General features: G+C 47.3%; 1 protein-coding gene across 2 annotated transcripts in view; it reads right to left on the reverse strand.

Annotated features, from left to right (window-relative positions):
• The window catches only part of LOC135413923 (uncharacterized), a 193,153-nt gene that overhangs the window by 129,852 nt on the left and 43,445 nt on the right, over nt 1-19,856 (reverse strand). The window contains exon 1 of one of the 2 annotated variants that reach the window (XM_064654038.1): nt 1,551-2,248. The exons of the other annotated variant lie outside the window; for it this stretch is intronic. Coding sequence (XP_064510108.1) covers nt 1,551-1,562 — 12 coding nt within the window. The 5' untranslated portion in view covers nt 1,563-2,248. Of the gene's footprint in view, nt 1-1,550; nt 2,249-19,856 lie in introns of those variants that run through there. 2 annotated transcript variants of the gene reach the window in all.

A 19,856-nucleotide genomic window follows, 5' to 3' on the forward strand; every position in this document is an offset into this window, starting at 1 on the left:
AATCAGGCAGGTTAGAAACAAATCAATGTATTTTCACGCACATTTCTGTTTTCTGTTTCATTTCAAGGCAATTTGGTAGGCTTGCTTTGGCTCTCTCTTCAAACAGAGGCAAAAAGCCCTGCAAAGCTGCTGTATGCTGAGGGCAGAACCAAGCCCTCCAGCTGGCTCTTTTTCGAGTTTCACCTAACGTGCTGTCCATTGGTGCAGGAGAAATTCCCAAGTCAGGGGCTCTGCAGAGCACCTTCAGACCAGCCTATATGTTCTGTAGCAGTAACAGATGCCAACACAAGACAAGCTGAGAGAGACACCCCTGAGGTTGTCTCCTCAGTCCGTGGGGTTCTACGGATTTGACACTCAGGCAGATCTAACTCTGCCTTTTTTGGGGGGGGGGGGGGGGGGAAGTAAAACTATCCTGGCCTATGTAACTCTCCCAAATTATCAAATCACTGGGATCACAGTATCTGCAGCACAGGTAATAATGACACTGCACAGCAAGTATCACACAGCATGCCCTTACTCTTATTACCAATATTTCACACCATTTATTTGACTGATAATTCGGCCTTGCAGAGAACTATCTGGAAACTGATTGTTGCTATAAACTGTTTTGCATATTGTGTCATCTGCTGGCTTTAACTCATTAGCTAAACAACACTGTAATTATACATTTCATATTCTATTTAACCAGAGAATATTCACACGAATACAAAGTGATAAAACCAACTTCCTCCCATATCTCGAAACCCACCCACTTATTTGCAAATAACCAGCTCCAGCATTCAACAAAATACAAATATTTAGGGTTCAAAACACAATATTTAGGGTTCAGCAACTTAAGCTCAATTTTCTTTTGCAAATAACTGTACATATATATTTTTGTTCTGCTATTATTAGGTCTGGGAAATTAATATTAAAATAAGCTGCTTGATCATTTAAATTTAGAACGAAATAAGCAACCTGAATCCATGGCTTTATGATATTATCCTTGCTGAAAGAACAAATTAATCCCCAAACGGGAACACTGAGGCTATGCTGAGATGTCTGTCAGGGGATGACAACATATACTACAGGTAGTATACTAAATCGTGCCAAATCCAAAATAATTTTGTAAGCCCAGGCCCTTCTACATATTTATTCACGTACAATTCCATACCCACAAAAAAAGACTGTTGTAAGCAAGTGATCCAGTCATCAAGGTGTCGTTCCCAGTTTCACTCAGTCCTGCATCCTAACAGGTTTCCAATAAGAAATTCTGAAATCTCAAAGCCTGCCTAGTGCTGTATTTGCACACACAGAGTAAAACAGAATTAACTTGCAGAGTGTACCAGTCCTTAAGTACTTGCAGACACGTTTATTCTCACTGAAATCTTTGTTCTCTAACCCGCAGAACATCAGGTGAGATGTGTTCCTATCAGACTGGTGTCTCCAGAACACCACTGACTTTTAAATCCAAATACACAGCAAGGGAAATGCCAGCACTTTCAGGTTTTACTCCCTCGAAAGATTCCCCCCTCCCAGCCCTGTATTCCATATCAGAACAGCACACTTACTCCAGGCTGCATTCCTATTTACGGAGATGCTCTGCAATAAAGGAGCCAACAGGGATCCAAGGGTTAACCGAAGGAAAAAACCAAAACCAAAACAACAAACCCCAGCACCGAAATGCCCAGCCATGCTGCAGACCTTGCAAGAAAAGGAAAATGTTCAGCAGACAACAACCTAACAAAAGGCAAACAGAATTTAGTGCCGCTATTGCCTGGATACCAGCTTGGGATTTAGGCAGCCTTGGATTACAAGGACTGTTCCCCTGAAAATCCAGCCCACAGTTCCTGCACTGTTTTCTACCAATACCACATCCAAACTGTGACTAAACACCTCATTATGCTCCTCTGGCACTGTCTGAAAGCACACATGTTGTACAATTTTCTGGGGCACCTAAAAGTAGAGGGGAAAAAAGCGGCTGTTTTTCACCTATCGGTAATGAAACGATGAACAGCACATTCCCTGCAAGAGTTTGCACCATCAGGGCATTTTCTTCCCCCCCCCCCCCCCCCTTTTCTTTCTGTGTAGGCAACAGGTGACAAAATACAGCCCCAACCTTCAACTTTAAAAATAAAAAAATGCATAGAGTCTACAGGACATCTACACTGTAACGCAGTCTTTTTTTTACAAATTAAAACTGAATGAAGAGGTTTAACTGGGCCTCTACATTGGCTTCAGAAAGTAAATGCTTTTCTTAATACTCATTTGTAGAGGTTTCATTTAAACAAAATAGAGCCCTCACAATTACAAATACTAACCAGGGACTTGAGGTAACGATCTGGTCTTGACGGATCTTAAAGAGAAAACGCAAACTGCATTTTCAAAGGAACTGAATGCCTCAAATATTTCACTACAATCTCCTTTTCCAATAACTTGCTAATTGATCTTAAATACATAGATGAATTATGAGGCAATAACCTCCAATTTTCTTAGCTCTTACTCCAGACAAACATTATATTCTGATTTATAGATATCTGAAATATTTAATTTGTTGTTCATGGCACTTAAACAGTTTATCTAATTTATGAGAAGTAAGGATTCCACATTAAAGATTGCTTCTGTTTTCTGCTTTAAGCTTCACCACTTCAGAAGCGTTCTCCCTGCCTATTATCACTTAGAAATAGTCTCCCTTTGTGCACTGGACATGCTACTGTAGCTCAGGAGGCCGCGGCAGTGACACGATTCTCTTGCCAGTCCCCATGCCGCTCATTAAATAATTTTACTCCCATACGTACACACGCAGCTGGTCAAGAAGTGACTTTGCTGCGTTCGGCTACATCTAGGGCACTTCCACAGCAAGCCTTGAAATAAAACCCCACCGAGCTACAAAAGCGATGAGCTTCCCTTGCTGTGCCTTCCCGAGCCTCTCGCCGCTCACGCTACATTTCCAAAGCCGAGCTGCGCCGTAGCACCACACCTGCGTCTGTTCGAGCAAACACCCCACACGGCAGGCTACAAACGGCTTCTCGATCCGCAATTAAACAGGCTTGCTTTAAAGACAGGATTTCCTGAAATATTTACACGCCTAAAAAACAGCTTTCTGTTTTGGAAAGCTTTGCAATTTCTTCCCTTTGCAAAAATTCGGCTTTGCAGTCCCAGCGAAGAGCTCTGGGTACAGCAGATGGTTAAAATTCTGCATCATTTTTAAGAGCCTCAGAGAAAGCACTGCCTTTTTTCGGGGGAGGGCGGGGGTGGAGGAGAGGAGAGAAAAAAAGCTGAGAACAGCAATTTGCAGCCCTTTTTTTTTTCCTTGACAGCAGCAAGCCCCGCCTCAGTCTGGCCCTTCCTCCAACCTCTGCTAACCTAAAAACCAGCGCCAGCCTGGCAGCGGGCCAGGGATTCAAAAGTAAACATTATCCTCCTGCCATTTTTTAGTGCTGTTTATCACATCCTGCTCCCTTTTTTTTTTATTATCCCCCCCTCATCCTAGCCGAAATGCCCGGCTCTGCCCCGTTGGTGTCTCTCCGCAGCTCCCCGCGGAGCTCCGAGCCCGCTCCTGCGCTCCGCGGCAAACCTGCAGAGGCGTCCGAGGGATGTCCCTGGCCGGGCTGCGGGCTGTCCTGCACGGAGAGCGGAGCCAGGCGCACCTTTCCCTGGGGATGTCCCGCGGGATGGGGCGGGACGTCCTTCCATCACCACCGCGCGGGCTCTTCCCCGCACAATGCGCTCGCCTCTCCCAGCGCTGCAGCTGCCGCAGCAAATGCGGGGTTTGCCTCCGCGGCTTCCCCGTTTGCTTATTTAATTGTACCGGGAGTGCTTAAAAACCAAACCCATCCATAGGCGGCCACAGCCCTGCACCTGACTCTTTGTTATCCCTACCGCTCATCCCCATTCCCGGTCCCTTCCGCTCCGCGCTGCCTCCTCCCCTCTTGGGCTGCTCCTCGTTTATAAAGGCTCTGCAGAACCCCGACTCATTACACTGGCTGCTCGCGGGTGGCTTTTACCCACTCGTGCGCTGCCCTGAGCGGACAGCGGGCGAAGGAAAGGACATTTAAAAAATAATAATAATTAAAAAAATAAAATGCTAAAAAGGAGGGCGGGCAGTAAGCCCAACTAAGCCGCGCATCCCTGGGGAGCGCTGCGGGCGGGGCGGGCCGAGCTCGGCCATGTTGTGCGCGGGGCAGCGGGGGCAGCGCCGGCATGGGCCCGGCCAACCCTCCTGCCCGGCGGGACCGCCAGCAGCCCTGCCCAGGGCCCGGCCCGGCCGGGGCACCGCGGAACAAAGCGCTCCCTCGTTATTTATTGATGGCCGGGGCGGGTGCGCGCCGAGGAGGAGCCTTTGTGCGCGCCCCGCACCCACGCGGGACAGCCCGCGGGCTCATCAATAATTGCTCGCCCTCTCCAGACTGAAATCGCGGGGCAGCGCATGATTAATTAAGGAGCAGAAAAAGCAAGTGGCGAGCGCGGAGGCGCGGCCGCGTTAACCCCTTCCCGCCCAGGAACTCGCCGGGAATATTAATTAACGCTGCTGTTTGTGTCGCTCGGCGACCACGTGAGGCCTCTGCGAAAGGCTCGGAACCACGGACTGCTGAACAGAATTTGCTGCAATCCGCTCATCAGTTGGGGGAAAAAAAAACCCGACTTATAAATCTTAGCGTGATTGTAAATTAATGTATTTTCATGCAGCGAGGTAAAATAATATTTACCAAGTTATACATCTAAAGAGATGTTGCAATGAACATCCAGTAAAAGGTGTAACCTAAAGCCATCCGAGCGCTCCAGCCCAGCCAAGGTTTCCCACGCAGCGCTGGGATCCAGCGGGGTCGCGGCTCTCGGGAAGAGCATCGCCCAGCCCGTGTGCCAGGAGCGCCCGGCCGAGGGGCCGGCCCGCCACAGCGCCCGCGCCGCTGGGCCCCGGGGACGCGCCCGGCGGGCACGGGCACGAGCACACGCGCGCTCCCCGCAGCCCTCCGCCCATCCCCGCCCCAACCCTTTTCCTTTTGCGATCCTCTCCTTGTTTTACATCCAGCTATTCCGGAGTTTCATCTCTGACCCTTTGGTCATTTATTCCTATTTAATCTTCAATTCCTTGGGTTGTTATTTAGCAACACTTACAGCTTTTCCCGCAGACAGACCCCTTCTATGGCCTGTGCCCTAAACCAAAACATCTTCGTTTGTTAAGCCAAGCACACATCCATTTGACTTATTCAGCTCCATTTTCACAGGCTATGGATTCTGGCTGTGAGCTGCCAGGAGCTCCAGCAAGCAGAGTTTATGCAGGCACGGCTCAGGCCAGGTGTGGGCAGTTTGCAGCCTGGTACCAGGTTCATCCAGGCAGCTCTAATCCCATTGGAACAGTTCAGCACATCCACTGATGTTCTGTGCAAGGACAGAGAGGACAGGCTGCAAACTGACACTAAGACACTTATAGGGCCCCACTTCCAGGCCCCTGATGCCACCCACTAGATGCTTCCCATTAGCAATTTTCCCCATCTACACATTAACAGACAGAATGTCCCCGTTTCCTCTACAGCACCTGGGGACTGCTCCAGGGGAGAGCTGAAACACCCCTGGGGTGATCAGGGATGACAAAGTTTTGTGTTTCCTTTCCTGCTACCAACATTCTATAAGAGTTTTTACTATTCGTAATCTGTTTATCCTTGTAATAGGTGAAGCCACACTGGGCAACCCACCAAAGCCACGCTGTGACTACCACTGTTAGGAACCTTGTCATCCCCTCACAGATCAAAATAAAGTATATTCTGCCGCGAAATATGACGAGCAACTTGTTACACCCAAAGATTTTGCCCTTGAGTTGGCATCCAACAAACAAGCAAAGCGCAGACGGAGCAAATCCCAGCCCATGATGACTTATGAAGGCAGGCCCGAGCTCTTTAGATACCCGTTTGTGTTTAGAAGCTACAGAATTCTTTGGAGGATATAATCTTCTACCTATAAACATGTTACTAAATACTCAGGTCAAAATGAATAAAAAGCTTGCTCTTCTTTCCTATGATGTTTGCTCAGTGTTGTCACAAAAGCAAAGAGCCAATAATTTGTACCAGTGAAAGTTGCATATACCAAAATGCTCATCAGTGTCCTGTGTATTTACTGCTTTTCTCTGGTTTAAAGCAGCATGGCATTGTCAGAGCTATCACACCAAATAGTCACACTAAGGATGAAACACAGCAGTAAGACTAGTTTCTCATTTCTAAAATAATTTTTCAAACATATAAAGGTATGCTTTTAAAAGAATTAAAGGTACACTGAGGGTGTTAAAACTGGAAGAGTCAGTAATAATTTTAGTATATTTTTTTCTTATTTCTTACCTACATGTTCAGTTACAAACTCCCCCCTATTATGAAGTTTTTGGGAATTGCCTAGTGATTCCAAACTCCACATTTTGGCTTAAAATGATATCTCTATGGTTTGTAGCTCAAAGGAGTATAAGGAAGCTGCACGGTTGTATCTTACTAAATTCTAATGGAAAAAACACTCCCTTAAAAATCTTCACTGCTTTTTTAAATGATCCAAAAATATGGTAGGTGGGGCTAGCACAACTGCCAGGTGGTATGACTGCCAGGTACCTCCTGTTACAAGACTGCATTTTCAGTTGCTTAAAAAGTCTGCCAAACAAACTCTTTGGCTGAAAATGTCCCTGCCCAGGTGTGTGCCTCAGGGATAACTCATTTGAAAATCTCCAGCCAAACAGCTCCAGCCCCTCTGAGAAGGAGCCTATGGAAGGCTCCACTGTTTGGTCTCCCTGCCAAATTACAGACCCCTCTTCTCTGGGAAGCTCCTGCTTCCCCGTATTTGGAGCAGAGGCTGGGAGGAGAGGCCTGGTAAGGAAGTGGAGGTTGCCACTCCATGCTGGCCGGGCTGCATCCCTGGAAAGCCTCAGCTCATGTACACTGGCCAGGGACTCGCTGAGGTTTAACAGGACAAAATGCCAAAGCCCTCCCTCTCACAAACCACACGGCTATCTCGGCTGGTGAGGGGGAGCCAAACCTCCACTGCCCCACACCACAGCTCTGTCATTCCGCCTGAAAGGGTGCAACTGCCCACCTGGGCACCAGAAACAGCATCCTCAGCTCCTAATGTCTGTGCTGCTGGCATCCCGACAGCCTGCTGTTTGAGTTCAGCATGGAAGAACTAAAGCTATGGAACCAGAACACCAGAGAGGGAAGGACAGCAGTTGGGTGCAGAACATGGGAATATACTGTCTGAGCAGGGAAGCTGAAACTATTTGCAGAAAGAAACTGGGCTTCTTGGCCGGGGAAGCAAATGGGAGCAGGTAGAAAAGAGGACATTGTGAAGCGGAAAGAGGGAATCACCAACAACTCTGTGTTGTTTCTCCATGGACATGCTCGAAATAGAGAATTATCTTCTCATTGCTATCAGTTGGCTCAAGTAGCACCGTGGGATGGCTTAGAGGATTCCACTCCTCCTGATGACTCATTTGGATCTTCGTAGCGTGCTGCAGGATAAAACCTTTGTTTATGCAATTTGCTTTTAACCCCCCCAACCTGCAAAAACCGACTTGCACGAGCATGTGCATTCACACTCAGGCACACGCACACACGTGTCAGAACTGTATTAAACAAGGGTTAATCCTGTTCAAACGGGATTAAAGAGCAGAGAATCAAGCAGAGAAAATCAGGATAAAATCTGCTGTGCAGCAAGCAGCATTTCTTGTGTACAGCCCTCGTATGTACAGTACAAATCTTACTCACTGCCTGTATTCCATCTTTTCTGTGGGGACCCAGCTTAAGAACTGGATGGAACAAAACAATGCCAATATTGGCAGCTACCCTATTTTGTATTCTCCTCACTAACAAGGTGCAGCTCCATGTCTTATTTACTGGATGCTTCTCAAACTGCCCACCGGAGCCTGAAATACAAGGTTTTCCTGCGGCACCATTTACCATTGTGGTCCTCAGATGCTTCTCAGAGGTCCTCTAATTTATCTTCACAGAAATCCTGTGAGCTGAAGGAGAGGATTTTGGCACAAGCAAGCCCTCCATTCCAAGTGCCCCAAGCTCTGTAAAGCACCACAGACATTAGCACTGTGTGCTGAAAGCCCCTTTCCCTGCATTTCACTGGCAGTGGCAAACCCTTGCCAGAGTTCACAACCAAGGAGAATACGAGGTGCCAAAATTAACTGACTTAAAATGTGAGTGTGTTAAAAAGTAAAAGTAAAATACCTGATCACCTAATGGATTTCTGCCAAACACACCCCTCTCATTCTTTAACAGGCACAGTTTCAGAGCAAGTACTACCAGGCATTAGGAACGCTTCCTATTATCCCAAGTTAATAACACTTGTTTTCTCTGCATTATGGTGTTGGAACACAACATAAAATAAAATTAGCTTTTAAAACTACGTTCTATCCTTTAACATCTTCGTTTTAAGTAAATATTAAGATCAGGTGAGGTTTGACTCATACGTTTTGTACAGTTGCCAATTCCAGTACTGCCTTGGGGGTGTAATGGGCTGCTGAGCGTTCCCAGTTTGTATCCCAGCAGATATATCCAGACTCCCAGCTGCTGTAACTCCTGACAGCTCAGGGTCCACATGGGCTGACCTGGCTGTTCTGAACTGAGGGCACGTCCTGCCCAGTGACCACCAAAACCCCTGGCCAGGCCAGGGCACCATGAGCCCTCCATGTCCTGGGGCACGACAGGAGGGCTGAGGGGCTGCAGGAATGCTCCTTCCTTCTGCAGTGCCTGGGGCAGGACCACCATGCTCAGGGCAGTGGGGGAAGGTGACAGTGCACTTCCTGGCTGCCCAGCCTTAGTTCCTTTGTCACAACATCCCCTGCCATTGAAACATGGCTTTTGGCTGATGAATTTACTGTACCAGGGACTGTGCCACAAGCAGTGTTCGTGCATTTTGTTGTGTGTCATTAGTTCCTTCCCCATAACCATGCAGGCTGGCACTCAAAGATACCTTCCACAGGATTTTTAGTCTCAATAGATTAAATTTTGAATTATTTTAAAATAAAGGCTGAAAAATGAGGTGGAGTAGTGAAATCAGTGTTAATTCAATTGCATTTCTAAGGGGATCCTGGCATTTGAAAAAGTGGCCGAACACATGCTGCCTGGTTGTTTTGATACAGATACATCTGTCAGGAATTCATGCACGAGCTTGTATGGGACTCCCAGCATTGTGTGTGTTGTAAAATAAATCTGTATTGGTCTGCTCCCAATCCAAACACACTTGTGACTAAAGCACTCACATGCAGATAGAAATCTAGCAAATCAAAAAGTGTTTCCAGGAGCTGTAACTTACTGAATTTATACACAAAACCTAACAGGTGATGAAATAATATACATTGAAGGTTACTCCAGCTGTACCACAATACACTCCTACCATTAGATCTTATTTTATTGAACGATTCAAGCCTTATTGGCCCTTCTAGATTTGCTTTTATATTTCCACTTCGCTATTTTAAGATGTATTATCTTTAATCCAAAAACTGCCAACCTACCTAAACCTACTTAGAATTTTCTATGATTCAATCTCACTGAGTGAAGATTAGTGAGAATTCCGGCTCTTTCACGGCACAGTCTGAGGGAACACACCAACCACAGCACGGCATTACCCAAAAATGCCTCCCCCACCTCATGGGAATGACTGAACTTCCAGGTGACAGCAGTGACTCTGGCTTTGGGCCTGACCGTGTTCAGTGCTCAGCAAAGACAAGGACTTGGACTCTAATGCCTTTGGGGCAACGACCCTTTTTACAAAACAAGTAAAACTCTGGCATATTTGTAATAGACAATCTCAAATTTTAGTTGAAGAAATAGCACTCTAAGGGTATTTTCCTCCACAGTTCAGACTAGTTAACAGGTATTAATTAAAAGAAACACTTCATCACCTTATTGACTAAATTAAATGCATTCTTACATTAGTAACTGCAGAAAAATAAAAAAAGAAGATACTTTAGTTTGGTGCTTATATTTTGTATTCTCATGCTCACCATCTTGAGTTGAGCATTTCGTAAATACAAAAGTTTAAGATGACAAAAATTTGCTTATAAAAATACTCCAGTTATTGGTCAGTTATACTGGAGTAGGAGATAAGCAATTCCATGCTCCTTAAAACAATAGCTTCTGTTCTTGAGGTGTATTTTAGGGGCAGAAGAACAGTAGTTGCACTCTGAGTTGTTGATGTCTTGACCAGTAGAGGAAATAGCCTCAGCAAGTGTGCAAACTGCTTCCAGCCCAACTCTGCAGGCTGCTGCTCTGCCATACTCCAAAGCACATTTAGCTGAGTAAGCACATCCCAGCATTACAGCAGGCTGGAATCACTTCATCCCACCTGCACCTCACGGGCACTTCAGTACACAAAGGTGCAAAGTTACACGAGGGGAAAACCAGGCATAAATAAACGCAAAAGCAAAGTCTGTAGAACAGTTTCCACCCGCTGCGGGGACATGGCACCGCCCACCTGTCTGCTGAGGCTCAGCAGGATACAGGAAAACCTGGGTCACTACGGGAATGTCACAGGGCCCATCTCCTCCCCAGTCAAAGGCTTATTCCTCAGGCTGGAAAAGGACTCAGGATTTGGGCTGGGGGAGAGTTCCATTTCTTCCCAGTAGCTGCAGGGGCCGTGCTTTGGGTTTGTGCTGGATCAGTGCTGGTAACACAGGGATCTTTTAGTTCTTGCTGAGCAGGGCCTGCACAGAGCCAAGGCCTTTTCTGCTCCCCACCCGCCCCACCAGCGAGGGGCTGGGGGGCACAAGGGCTTGGGAGGGGACAGGACAGGACAGCTGATCCCAGCTGGCCACAGGGACATCCCAGACCACGTGGGGTCATGCTCAGCATACAGAGCTGGGGGAGAAGGAGGAAGAGGGATGTTCATCTTCCCAAGTCACCGTGACCGTGGTGGAGCCCGGCTTTCCTGGGATGGCTGAGCACCTGCCTGCCATGGGAAGGGGGGGGATGAATGTCCTGTCTGGCTTTGCTTGTGCACAACCTTAAACTGCCTGTCATCCCACAAGTTTTCCCACTTTTTCCTTTTCCAGTTCTCTTCCCTGTCCCTCAGCGGTGAGTGAGCGGCTGCGTGGGGCTGAGTTGGCACCTGAGCTTAAACCACAACAGGATTTCACACAATGAAACCTGTGTTCAACTACGAAAGGAAAAGCTACTAAAATGACAAAGCAGAACCTGTATGAAGCAAACTACGGAAGAAGCTTCTCCACACTTCTTTTCCTGGAGTTCAGAGGAGATCCCTGGCTGGGCTGGCATAAACATCAGTAACTCAAGTAGGATAAGGCTGGTTCCCACTGTCAGCAGAGTCCAGCCCACTCCTATAAAGATCATCTTTATAAATCCATAAAGATTTTCTGAAGTTACAGTGATTTTGCCTAAACTCCAATCTGTGATTCTCTGCAAACACAGTAGCCAGCAGCCACTCCAAAGTGCTCAGAGGTGTCAGCACAGTTAGCAAGTGAATTCCTTGGTCTGTTTTCAAATCCTTTCAAGAACACATAAACTACGATAACAACGGAATCTTTAACACTGTTACTCAGACAAATGTTTGGACACCTGACATGCTCAAGTGCAGTGTGAGAGCATCTGTCCCCAGCCCTGCTGTACAGTCCCCAGCGTGTCCCTGCAGGCAGGAACAGGGCGGATGGGAAGGCTGTGCTCTGGAGGCAGGGGGAGAACTCCCCTCAGGTCCAGAATCACGGAGCCCCCACAGCCTTCCCCTGCCACCACCAGAACGGCAGGTGTGCAGCTGACTCCCCATGGGGCAGTCACACCTGTGAGAGGCTCTTCCAGACACTGAACCCCAGGGCACACTGAACTACAGCACACTGGTGGTGTAACCAGATTTCCCATCTCCCCGAGTCCTGCAGTGCTGACAGAAGCGCTGATACAAACTGCTCTGTGCTCGGCAGCCAGTTCCTTTGGCCACCAAAGGCTTTGCTGTGCAGAGATCAGAGTGCCAGTAAGTGGTAAACTCCCTAAAAATACTTTACATGTTTCTTCTGCAATGGAATGCTACAATTTTCCACAGTCTGGTATCTCGAGACTTTTATAGGCTTGAAGTTGTAACTCTCACCAAATTGAGTGCCACTGGAGGAACAGAACTGTTGCTATTCCACCAAATTACCAGATCATACAACTGCGCTGCTGATCCAAGACTGAATACTGCAGCTACTATAATTCTTTATTTAGGAAAAAAACTTATTTGGGTAGATGGTTATTTTTCTGTTAGACTCCTGCCCTTCTGAGGAAACAATTTTGCATGTTAGAGGAAGTCACAAAAGAGCTGGATAAATGCTAAAAATGCATGAAAAGCAGTGTCTCTGGCTGGTGTTGCCATACTGCTAGACAGGACAGCAACAGTAAATCCATGGCATGCACACAGCGTCAGTATCCACACCTGGATACTTGTAGTAAAAAAGCATGTTTGGCAGAAAAGAGCCAACTACATTTGGGTTTGGGGCTTTAGTTCATTTTTCCTTTGTTTAGAAGTACCCTTTTTAGGTGAATCATTATAAAATGCCTTTGAGAGCCAACTGTTCACCTGTATCTCTTGCACAAACTTAAAATTTTCTAGCATTGCATGCACACACAGAAAGAAAGAAAATGGCTGCAGAACTAGACTCCTGGTCGTTCAAAGTAATTAAAATGCAATATTAATATTTAATGGCGGTTATTCTTTAAATAACCCTCCACATTATAACAAGTGCCGGGGTACAGCTCTCCCTGCAGCAGCAGCGCTGCGACCCCACCGAGGGGAGGGGGCACTGCCCACCTGACCTGCCTGAAGGACCCCAACAGAGCCTGGCATCTGCCATTTCAGACACCCAACGTCTACACAGAGAGTCAGAACTGGCCACGTTCCAAGCCAACATCCCCTAAAGGTGAAATCCTTTGGACATGGCACACAAAATCCTAGAGGGACTATGTACAATACCTAATTCAGTTTCATGTCTAGCAAATGACAAGTTTTCCTAAGAAAACCATGGAATTTCTATGGCTGGCAATCCCCTCCCTGACTTTGCTGCCTATTTCTGTGCCCCACTTCCATGTGCTCAGTGTGTGGTGGCACCATCTCAGCTCGGTTACAAGTGCCAAAGCTGGGGGTGGTGTGGTGACAGCAGGAAGGACAAGGAGGGCTCAAGCCTGAGGGAGACTCTGATACAATGAAAGCACCAGTTTTTCTCCTGGGTCTCACCGGGTTCCTGCCCTGGGTTCTCCTCCCGCCCTTCGCACTGACGAAGCCCCCAGGATGCCATCCCTTCCATCCCAGGGGATTCCAGCTCTTGTCTCCAGTCCTGCCCCCGCTCAGCCCCGAGTGCCACTGAGGAGTGCACTGGGACAGGAGCACAGGGACAGGAGCACCGGGACAGGAGCACTGAGGAGTGCACTGGGACAGGAGCACCGGGACAGGAGCACCGGGACAGGAGCACTGGGACAGGAGCACCGCGACAGGAGCACTGAGGAGTGCACTGGGACAGGAGCACCGGGACAGGAGCACTGAGACAGGAGCACTGAGACAGGAGCACTGGGACAGGAGCACCGGGACAGGAGCACTGAGACAGGAGCACTGAGACAGGAGCACTGGGACAGGAGCACCGGGACAGGAGCACTGAGACAGGAGCACTGAGACAGGAGCACTGGGACAGGAGCACTGGGACAGGAGCACCGGGACAGGAGCACTGAGGAGTGCACTGGGACAGGAGCACCGCGACAGGAGCACTGAGACAGGAGCACTGGGACAGGAGCACTGAGACAGGAGCACCGAGGAGTGCACCGGGACAGGAGCACCGAGGAGTGCACTGGGACAGGAGCACTGGGACAGGAGCACCGGGACAGGAGCACCGGGACAGGAGCACCGGGACAGGAGCACTGAGACAGGAGCACTGAGACAGGAGCACCGGGACAGGAGCACTGAGGAGTGCACCGGGACAGGAGCACTGGGACAGGAGCACCGCGACAGGAGCACTGGGACAGGAGCACTGAGGAGTGCACTGGGACAGGAGCACCGGGACAGGAGCACTGAGGAGTGCACCGGGACAGGAGCACAGGGACAGGAGCACCGGGACAGGAGCACTGAGGAGTGCACTGGGACAGGAGCACCGGGACAGGAGCACCGGGACAGGAGCACCGGGACAGGAGCACCGGGACAGGAGCACTGAGGAGTGCACCGGGACAGGAGCACTGCGACAGGAGCACCTCGCTCACAGCTCAGCCTCGTCCTGCTGAGGTTTTTGGTGCTAAGTACCCAGCACCCTTCTGGCAGGGGGAAATCCCTGTGAAATCCAGCACAGCAATACCAGCAAGGGACACATTTCTTACACGGGACAGGCCTGGGCTCCTGCGCTCCTCTCCATTATCCCTGGCAGGGCCAGGGAATTCAAAATGCCCTTTGCCATTTGTTCCAACAGAGAAATGCCCAACACAATCCACCTCTGCAGAGCACGGGGTGTGTATTGCTGGGGTCTGAACCCCGCCTGAGGTCCTGAGGCAGAGCTGACAAACACCAGGTGAGACGTTCACACAGATGGAATTGTATTTTAAAAAAGAGACATATTTACATCATACTAAAAAAAAAAAAAGACAACAAGGAGAAGAAAACCAAAAGAAAATCCTATTCCTCTTGTTTTCCCACCTTAAAATAAAGCAACATTCCAAGGTTGATTTATTATTTATTTTTTCTCTCTGGGGAACTGCAAGCTCTCAGCAACCTTATCCATGGGATCTCTGAAAACAACCTCCCACTGCACACACCTAATTAAAGGATTTGTCATCATCCAAAATTACTCTGATATGTCAGTGGTCTGCTCCTTTTCTGTGGCTCTGAAATCTAAATATGCAACTCCTGTATTTTGCTTCCACTATTCAAAACCAATTCTGTGAAAACATAACAAAACAACGCCATGGAAATACACGTGAAAAACCCAAAACAAAACAAACAAACAAAGAAAAACCCACAAGGAAAAAAAAAGCAAAACACCAACAACTAACAAAATCCATCTACCAGTCATGGCTGCAACCCCCCAAAAAATCCACTATGCCAGGACACCCAAGGGCATCGTGCAACTTTGACTTTCACTCATGAGTGATCCAAGGGATTTAGGAAGTAATGGAACCCACACCAACAACAGCATGAACTAATATAAGAGCTGCATTTCCAACAGTAGAGACTGCACCAATAAAGCATCTTCCACACTAGGTCAGGCAGCAGTGTGTATTTTTATAAAATTAAATCTGTGTTCTACAGCAAATGAACAGTTAGAGAATATAAAACTCTTCAGTTTGTGGGCTTCTCATCTCCTTAAAACCCCAGAGACAACAAAAGAGCATATATGTAGGTACAGACACATGCACACGTGTGAACTGAAAGAATAATGCCAAGAAATTATTAATTTGGTAAGTCTGATGCACTGTGAAAGAATCCCTCAGCTTTAAGAATAAAATAACCTCCAAAAAGAAAGCTACTGAGAGTTCATCCTGTCCCAGCACACTCAAGAGGGTTTGAGAGAAAAATACAAGAGAAATTTTTATCAATCTAAAATCAGAATATATTCACATGTTTACAATGAAGTTGAGATGCTTTGTTGCTCTTTGTTTCAGAGCTACCTACCAGAAGGTTTCCCCACTGCATCCATGATTATGAAAATATTTGAAATCCTAGAAAGGACAGATGACTGTGCAGACTTGCTCTTGGACTTATCAAGTTACCCTTTGATTACACTGAATGCTTTACAGATAGGTCACTACTTGCTTGCATCCAGAAGTTAATGCTAAAGGAAATAATTAGTGAATGAAAGAGCTGTTTTGTCACATGCAAAGTGCTTTATGCCTTGCAAATTGTTGGGAAAAAATAAATAAAAAAAAGCCCAAACCCCAAAGCTGTTGTAACTATGATTCAATACAGCTGCTAAAACCATATTATCTGTGTATCCAAAAGAGTCAGAACCGAGATGCTTGTAAGTATGAAGCACATGAGCAAGTCAGAAAACCATGTTTGATTCAGATGAAAGGCTGCAGATAAAAACTTGGGAACTGCATTTCCTTGCTTTGTCCATGGCCAAGCCTTCCCAGTGCCTGGAGCTGGGGGGATTCAGCCTGTGCTTTCCCTGGGTTGATGGTTCTCACCCAATCACTGTATTAAATTTGTCCATATGATTTGTCCATTCTGAAGCTAAGATCCACATTAGATTTCTGAGCATGACTACATTTGCAGACAGCTTATCACTGCTGCTTTACTAAACACTAAAGCCATACAGCAGTATGGCTTTAATTGTGGGAAACATTCTTAATGAATACATCACAGTCGTGTTTTTAAAATTAATTTATACATGTGGCAAAACATTTTGCTTAATAAAATAGTCAAAACTGACTTAAGTATTTACTTATTAAAACAATCTTGCAAGAAAACTGATTTTTTAAGGGTCAAAAAACCCCTCCATCCAAATTATGAAATGCTCCTCCTTCCCAAATGAATTTCCAGCTACTGACAGTTTTATGCTGTTTGCACCACATTAGTAGTTGTGGAGGCTGAGAAAGGAGGTGCATAAACAACTCTTTTTTTTTGGGGGGGTGCTTATTAGTATTCTAACTGTGAGTCTTGTTCAGTGATTCATCTGTTGAAGAGTATCTCCTCATCAATACTTCACGCGATTTTCCCCATGTTTATTTCGGGAGCTGCTGTTTCCCAGGAAGGCCCAATATTTGTAAACATCTCCCTGTCAGACATGCTGTCGCTCTTTGCGTGTCTCCCCCAGGACGGCATTTCAAACAACCTTCCCCACCGGCCTGCCAAGGGTCACACTCGCCTTGGCGAGGGGAAGACAATGACCTGATTATACCTACGTGCCTGGGCCGGGGGATTGTTTGCAGCCAGTGCAGCTGAAGAGTTAAAGCCATGTGCTGAATTTCAATCTGTAAACATGGGCCCCGGTGCCAACTTGGCAGCGCCTCCTGCATTCAGAAGGAGCGGGGCTCCCTGGCTGCCCCAGCCGAGGAGGGGGAGCTGCACATGCAGCCCCTCGGCCCAAAACAGCTCCCACTCGGCAGAAAGTCTCTTTACAACAGACCAAGAAAGGTCACAGTTTGCATTTCAATGAGCATATTAAAAGGAGATCCGGCATATTTTATTCCTTCGTAAGAAAAATCTCAGATCTCGAGCTACAACTCTGAAGACAAGTGGTTTTTGTAGCTGGGTTTAAATCAGTCCAGCTCAAGCGAGGCTTACTGGTTTCAGGGGAACAAGCCACAGTGAGCCAGGCTGGAAATGAGATGTCAGCTCCTAGCAAACCTGCAATAGTATCCCACACAATGCATTCAGACACACCATTTAAAATTCAAAATGCAGCCTGGAAGGAATCAAATTACAGTGGATAAATCTATATTGCATCTTAAGAACTGCAAAAGGCCAAACCTCTTCTAAAACTGGAGGATGAAAAACAAAGCTAAGGAAATGCTTTCTTTGGGGAAGACATTCTTTTTAGTACATATTTTAAGCTTAACGTGCAAGTTGTCAAAGATCAGGTTATCGGTGCTATCCTGAGGTTTCCAGGAGATGTCTTTATGAGGGACCACGAAAGCTGTATGAACAACTTCCCAGGGCCTGAGTTCTAAAAGATGCCTGTGCTTTGTCAGTCTATGCTAAATGAACAACTCCACCTAGACAAGCAGTAAACATTTTTGGATGTAACCCAAACACACCTAAACAGAAACAGCAAAAGAAGAAAACCCAAAGCAGAAGGGAGATGAAGCTCCTGCAAGGTTTGCTGTGAAAGGACTGTCACCTTTGATTCAGCTGCCCTGTGCAGGCAGAGGCCCAGGCAGAGCCCAGTTCCGTGGTGAGCAGTGCCCTCTCACTGCCTCCAGCCGCACGGACATTTCACTGGGGGGGAAGCTGGCATCGAGTCACGTCCTCCATCTTAGTCCCAGCTGGTACCAAGCTCCGGGGAGACAAAGCCACTTCAGACTGTGCGATCATATATTCATGACCAAGGAGAAATATAAAAACCAGCACGTTTGAATTCCTGACAACCATAGAAGAATAGTGCATTGGCATGTTGAATTTTTCCAGCCAGCCTTTGCTGACCTATAAACCTTTGTGACTGGAACAAATGCAAATAGAGCTGACTTGCCTCCTAAACTACTGAAGGGTATTCAAGCCGAGTTGTGTCTAACAGGCTAACAATAACCCACTGTCCCACCCATGCAAAACACACAGTCTGGGAAAAACAGCCTTAGAAAAGCACTTGACGGAGACATAAAGTGCAGACTATGCCAGAAAAAAAGCCATCTTTTTTCATACTTCTTCACCTAAAATGCCACAATAAAAAAGTAATACGGAGTAAAATTATCTCACCGTTCAAAGAAGAGTGCACAATTTTAAAAACAGGCTGGGAATTGGCAGATGAGAAAATCAGGGACTACACTGTCTGAAGTCCCATCAGCTTCAGCCACCAAATTTCATGCCCTAAAAGCAAACTTACAGTAAATAACAAAACCTAAAAATTGGTTGCGTGCTAACCAATTACATACTACACTAAACTACATTACACTTTAGGAAAACTGTATCCAGAGTAAAAGGTCTGCTCGACTTCACAAACCTGTGATCCCTATTCTTGTGTTTTCACTCAGGGAGGGGAGATACCAAAGGTATTGATGGCTCCAGCTTCCACACAGTCCCCAAAATAGCTACGGGCAAGGAAGATCCAGGTCATATAGTCATTCATCAACATCTTTTCTGATCAGAGAAAGGCAACAAGGCACCACCGTAGGGCATTTACTCAGTGAAACAAACACTTCATTTCCACGAGAGAGTTAAACCAGGGAAGTGGGGACTGCCCTCAGTACTCGTGTGCCCTCGCCAGCCCTGTCCCTGACTGAATGGGGCCAAGCAGCCATGCCCTGGTCTGCCTCCAGGGAAGGCCAGTGAAAGCAGCCTCACTCCCTGTGCAGAAAGGGGATGGACAGGAGCACAGGGGTGTAGAGGGAACGTGGTGCTACCTCAGTGCTCCTGCTTTGTGCCAGGCAGAGCCATCAGGGATGGAGTCTGGCCCTGGACTCCAGCCTGGGCCTGCACTGCTGGAACACTCACTCGGTGAGCCAGAGCACTTTCATCTCAGCACTGCCAGATAAATTCAGGGGTCTGATTTACCCCACCTCAATTCAGGTATCCAGCCAACTAAATCCCTGCAGCGGTGGATGTATCAGTGGAGAAGGAGAGGCACCTCCTGCTGAGCCCTCAGCCCACTGGCTGACTGTGCTGGAAGCCTGGGCTGAGCAAACTCCTGCTCCGGTACCTTGGGCTATCCCCACACCTGATCTTCCCAAGCACAAAGGATCCGGGCCAGAGCAGCAGTCCTAAAGCAGCTGCCATGAGTCCCCTCACAGCCAGCAGACTCCTTGTGTGTATGGAATGGATTGTGTGCAACTGCCTGGATTCAGAGCACGGCAGACACCGCTGGAACCTCGGCAACACCGGGCTCTTAGAACCCAGCGCTAAGGAAAGCTGAGCACCTCTGTCTCAGGCTTGTGTGACACACAACCATTTCACAAACATCCCCCCACAACGACACAGGCAACTGGCCCCCGGGAGAGCTTAAAAGCAGCACAAAGAGAGGAGCTCACAGTGCTGCCACCTGGGAGAAAAAGGTAAAGCAGAACCCCTGCAAGAGGTGACTGAAGTTGGACAGAAGGCATTCTCCACCTCCAGAGCTATTACAGGAGGATCCCTGATGACCCCAAAAGACAAGATGTGTAACATCTAGAGGCTGAATCTTTCTATCCTAAGTTTTCTGTTATAAAGCAACAACACATCCCCCCCTCAAAAATTAAATTCCACTATGCTGAAATTGCAAATGGTTAAACAAAAGCAGGTATTTCATT

This window comes from Pseudopipra pipra, chromosome 5, assembly GCF_036250125.1.
Source record: "Pseudopipra pipra isolate bDixPip1 chromosome 5, bDixPip1.hap1, whole genome shotgun sequence".
Taxonomy (NCBI): Eukaryota; Metazoa; Chordata; class Aves; order Passeriformes; family Pipridae; genus Pseudopipra; species Pseudopipra pipra.